Here is a 5664-nt window from a genome sequence, read left to right on the forward strand (position 1 = left end):
TCGCCTTTCCAGGATGATAACTCAGTTCAAAATCGTAGTCCTTAAGCAACTCCATCCATCTCCTCTGACGCATATTAAGCTCTTTCTAGTCAAAGATGTACTTGAGACTCTTATGATAAAAAAAGATGCTAAAACTTACTCCGTACAAGTGGTGTCTCCAAATCTTCAATGCAAATACAATCGCCGCTAATTTCAAATCATGAGTGGGGTAATTCACCTCATGCTGTCTCAGCTGACGCGATGCATAAGCCACCACATTCCGGTGTTACATCAACACGCAACCTAAACCCTTCAATGACGCATCACAATATACTTCAAATGGTACATGTGGTTCCGACAAGATTAAAACAGGTGCTGAAGTTAACTTTTGCTTCAAAGTCTGAAAACTCTCTTCACACTCCGACGTCCACACAAAAGGCACCTCCTTCCTTGTCAACTTAGTCATTGGTAGTGCAATCCGGGAGAATCCTTCAATGAATCTTCGGTAATATCCAATTAATCCTAAGAAACTCCTAACTTCCATCACCGTCGTTGGTCTTTACCACTCCATTACTGCTTCTACCTTTGAAGGATCTATGGCTATCCATCAAGTCGTCTATCCTTGGCAGCGGGTATTATTCTTCACCGTCACTTTGTTCAACTATCAGTAATCCACGCACAATCACATTCCTCCATCCTTCTTCTTTACCAATAAAACTGGTGCTCCCCACGGTGATACACTCGGTCGAATGAACTTCTTATTCAGAAGCTCTTCCAACTGAGTCTTTAACTCTGCCAGCTCTATCGGAGCCATCCTATACGGCGTAATCGACACTGATCCGGCTCCTGGCACCAATTCAATCGCAAATTTAACCTCCCTCTGAGGTGGAAACTCAGGGATATCTTCCGGGAATACCTTCGGAAAGTCTCTAACTACCGGTATCTGATCTAAGCTCTGGACATCATCCAACGCATTAGCAGCCAACAGGATATAACTCTGACACTCTTCCCCACTATAGTGCACGATTACAGAGTTCAGATAATACCCCACAGCTACCACCGCTCCACTCTCTCCTTCTGGCATAAATCGAATCGACTGTTTAAAACAATCCAACAAAACTCGATTCTTCGACAACCAATCAAATCCCAAAATGATCTCTAATCCAATCATTGGCAAACAGATCAAGTCATGCACAAAGTCTCTACCCTCCATTTTAAATCCTACTTGCCTACAACCTGACCTAGTCATAATCGTTTGATGCGGAGTATGTACATGTAGATCAAAAGCTAACTCGAACACTTTCAAGCCTAGTTCCTCAAATTTAGCAAACGAAATAAACAAATGCGATGCTCCAGTATCATATAATGCAATCAAAGTCTTATCACCAATTAAACAAATACCTCTCATCAACGGATCTGCCTTGGAAGCATTCTTGGCGTTCACAGCAAAGACTCGCCCCTGATGCTGACTCTGACCCGCATTCGGGTTCCTCCCACGAGTGCAATCCCTCACAATGTGGCCGGGCAATCCATAGTTGAAGCAACCACCTAAACCAATCCTGCAAGAGTCATATGGATGAAAACGTCCACAACGATCACAAGCTAAATCCGGAGAAATTTTACTCTGATTTTCTCTCCCTTTGCCACGCTGAAACTGATCATGGGTGTTCTTTCTGAAGCCTCCTTGCCCTTGAGGCACATATCCTCCTCTCTTGAAGCTTTGACCCCTCGGATGAAAATACTTGCCACGCCCCTTGTTAGTGTTCCCTCCATGAGTATCCTTGGACGCCGCTACAGTCTTGGCATACTCCTCAACCACCCTTGCTTTGTTCACTAAGTCGGAGAAGACACAGATCTCTATAGAAGCCACAGCAGTCATAATGCTTTCCTTCAAACCCCTCTGGTACTTGATGCACTTCCATCTCTCGTAGGTCTCCGGGGCACCCTGACAGAAAACCTACAAAGCTCCTCAAACTTGCTTGTGTAGTCCGCCACAGATAGGGAACTTTGTTTCAGCTGCATCAGTTCCATCTTCTTTGCTTCTCTTGTAGACTCCGAAAAATACTTCTTGTAAAAGGCCGTCTAGAATACATCCCATAGAACGTCGGTGTTCTGAAGCTGTAGCAAGCGGCACTCAACTTGCCACCAGTGCTGGGCCTGTCCTGCCAGCTGATAAGCAGTAAATTCAACATACTGATTATTCAAAATGTGCTGCGCTTGTAAAGCACGCTCCATGGCCTGGAACCAGTTGTTCGCTTCAGTAGGATTAGTTAATCCTCGGAAAATGGGTGGATGAACCTTGAGGAATGTCGCCAAGGTCATCGAAACATCTCCCGTATTATCGCCGTTTCCCTCAGCAATGTCATGAGCATTCCCTTCACCATTCCCATTTTCGTTTCCGGCCGGTTGGCCCAATCTTTGCACTGCTTGCAGAGTCGCAGTAGCATTAGCTTCTATGGTATTCGCTAAGTTTGCCATGGCCGCCAAGAATTCGGCGTGGTTGTTAGCCGGTTGCGCATTCCTACTTTCTCGTGAACGGGCTCGACCTCGTCCGCGAGTGGCCATTAGGGTTCTTGTCTGCACCAAACAATTGATATCAAGGTGATCAGTCTCAATATCAAAAGCCTAGTGCTTCAATTATCCCAAACAGGCACTCACAAACAAGCATGCTATGCAATATCAAACAGATAACCTAATAGCATCAAAGAAAAGACACACAGAGTATGCAATGAAGCACAATTAGTCCATCCCTCAGGCTCACGAGGACGAACCGTTCTGATACCACTAAATGTAACACCCTAATTAGCCTAAGTTTTACCTCACGTCGTAAAGCAAAGGTTAATCAGAGATTACGACAGTTTTAAGCTCACACGTATAATATATAGAAAGAATTATTGTAATTTAGAAGCCCAATGAAGGATATAGCTCAAAAACAGGATTTGAAAAGCGCAAAACGTACTAACGAAGCTACTAACTTAAAGCACAGAAAACAGATAAGATATATCAAAACATAATAGGATAATATCATAAGAATCTAGCCACGGCTCACGGAGTTTAAGCCGGCTAGCCATATACAGACTATACAAAAACCAGACAGTAAAAATAGCTTATACAAGTTTTGTTGTCTCAAGACATGCCTCTAGGAAAAAGCAGAATACAAAAGTGAGAAATGTATAAAAAAATTAAATAAAAAAGACTCCAAAAGATATCCGGATCCTCTGCTTCTGTCACCATCCAAAGCAACTCACCGAGGTGGCTTGCGACCTGCATCTGAAAAACACAACAGAAATACGGTGTGAGAACCGGAGGTTCTCAGTATGGTAACAATGCCCAGTGATGTAGAATATAAGACCCCGCAACGCCAAAGGCAATCCTAGACTTCATATCCATCACAAGAATTCAATCTTAAGGCATACTAAAACAAATAAGCATAATTATATAAATCTTAGCATAAATAAATTGGGTAATTTATTTTAGGGGATTTCTATTCTAACCAAACACCGCTGTCCCACAGCCTTCACCAACCTATCCTCCATGCGATCCCATCGCCACCGCCTTCCGAACCTCCTCAATCCCAGTAGAAATCACAATTAATTACAATGCAAGTAAAACACAATTATTGGCATGTAAGGTAGATAATTCAAATAACAAATAGGCATGTTATACAAATAGGCAAACCATTATAAGTAGTCAAAGCATACAAACAGATAGAAAATGCATATGATGAATGCCTGTCCTATTGGCTGTGATATCACATTGTCGGTTCAACTGCCAACCCGACACATCTCCATGGAGATACGCCCTTCGGAATCATCATTAGGAACCCCAAGATATAGTGCTCGGATCACTGTCCAGGGTTTTGCGCTTGCACGCTCTATAGATCCGAAGGGATGGAGCGGGATACTCTTGCCACAGACCTCACATATCAACATAAGCGGGATTTAACCACCGTCCTTACGCCGCCGCCGCTACCTCGACAGGCGGGATCCAACCACCGTCCCTGTCGGGCGTATAACGTCTCATAATCTCAGTACAAATCAGTACTTCAGTGGTTTTCAGAAAAACATTATCAGTATACATGGATCCATCATCTCATTCAGAGTCCTTGACTCATCTCAACCACTGAAAATTCACATTTCAATTCTGAACTCAATAGTTCCTCATTTCTCATCTCATATATCAATCATCCTTCACATACCATCAAACCATCCTCAGTACACCCGAGATCTAGTCCTACGTTTTCTAATTTTTCATAAAAATCATCAACTAAAACCCTTAGATTATTTTCCATGTTCTCATACTCAAAATCGAACCCAAAAGTCTTAAAATAGTGTTATAAAAGCTTACAATCTTGTTGGGAAGGTGAAATAGTTGAAAACAAAGTTAAATTTGAGAAACAGGGCGTGAGCGTACGCATAGGGGTGTGCGCACGCACGCCCAGGAAGATTTTTAAAAGTGTGCGTGTGCATAAGGGTGTGCGTACGCATAGGTACCAAAATTTACAAGGTCTGTTCACTCGTACAGGGTGTGCTAGCGCCCTCAACAGACTCCCCTTTCTAACTTGTGCATAATTCTCATTGGTGTGTGCGCGCATAAGCTGTGCTAGCGCTGCAACCAGAAAGCCCTTTCCTGCCTGTGCGTGCGCACAGGTCTGTGCGTGCGCACAGGTCTGTGCGTGCGCACAGGTCTGTGCGTGCCCACATACCAGAAATTATAAAATTCTGTAACTTTGCAGAATTTCAGATTTTTACACCAATTTTTGAATGATCATAACTTCCTCTACAAAATTTTAAATTTTACAAACTTTATATCGATTCGAATAATTTTCAATAAACTTTAATTCTAAATAACTTTCAATCAATTTTGAAAACCGAGGCAAAAGTTATGATCAGACAAAGTTCACCAAAAATTCCCTTTTACCAAAATTCACAATTTCCATAATTCCTTATCATACACAATAAAAACCATACTAACCCATTCAAAACTCCATTTTTTTCACCAAAATCAACCCTTTGTGTCATATTACACCAAATCTTACCACATTTTCCTTAACAATTCATCATCATCCATCTCAACATCAATATATCACATATCCATCAATCATCATTATATCACTATCAATTTTCATTATCAACTCAACCATGATTCATGTTAAAAATCAACAATATTCATTCATCCAAATCCATCATATCTCAACTTCATCATTTAACCACAACAACAACATCAATTCATTATACATCATCAACCCAAGCAATCATCAACAACATATAAATTTCCAAACCTATCATATGGGTCGCTAGCCTAAGTGTCCATGAATATTATATACTACATAGAGGAAACTGAAACCATATATTGGCCGATTTCCAATATGCACCAAAACCCTAAAATAGCACAAGTTGAGTTCTCCACCACAAGTAAGCCACCAATGCAACTCCAACAAGCACCAACAAGCTCCAAACTCACAATAATCAAGCTATATTTACATAAACCATCAGAAATCAACCTAGGGCTCATAAAAATTGAAATTTCACAAGGGTTCCAAGAGACCTTACCTTACCCAACAGTTTTAGATGCCAAAACTACAAGCAATCAAGTGCTAGAGTGTACATAAACACCCAAAACACAAGACTTCACTCAAAAACAAAATCCAAAATTCGAATTTTTCAAGGGCACGAAAACTGGGCA

The 5664-nt window shown here is 41.5% G+C and overlaps 1 protein-coding gene across 1 annotated transcript; it reads right to left on the bottom strand.

Annotated features, from left to right (window-relative positions):
• Positions 1-218: 218 nt before the first annotated feature.
• Positions 219-2544, bottom strand: LOC107607130 (uncharacterized). The gene is made up of 3 exons (XM_016309112.1): positions 2071-2544; positions 771-1924; positions 219-282 (listed from the first exon to the last, which is right to left on the bottom strand). The coding sequence occupies exons 1-3, from the start codon at positions 2542-2544 to the stop codon at positions 219-221; spliced, it is 1692 nt and encodes a 563-aa protein (XP_016164598.1).
• Between the last annotated feature and the right edge of the window lie 3120 nt (positions 2545-5664).

Source organism: Arachis ipaensis, chromosome B7 (assembly GCF_059453495.1).
Source record: "Arachis ipaensis isolate K30076 ecotype BB chromosome B7, ASM5945349v1, whole genome shotgun sequence".
NCBI lineage: Eukaryota > Viridiplantae > Streptophyta > Magnoliopsida > Fabales > Fabaceae > Arachis > Arachis ipaensis.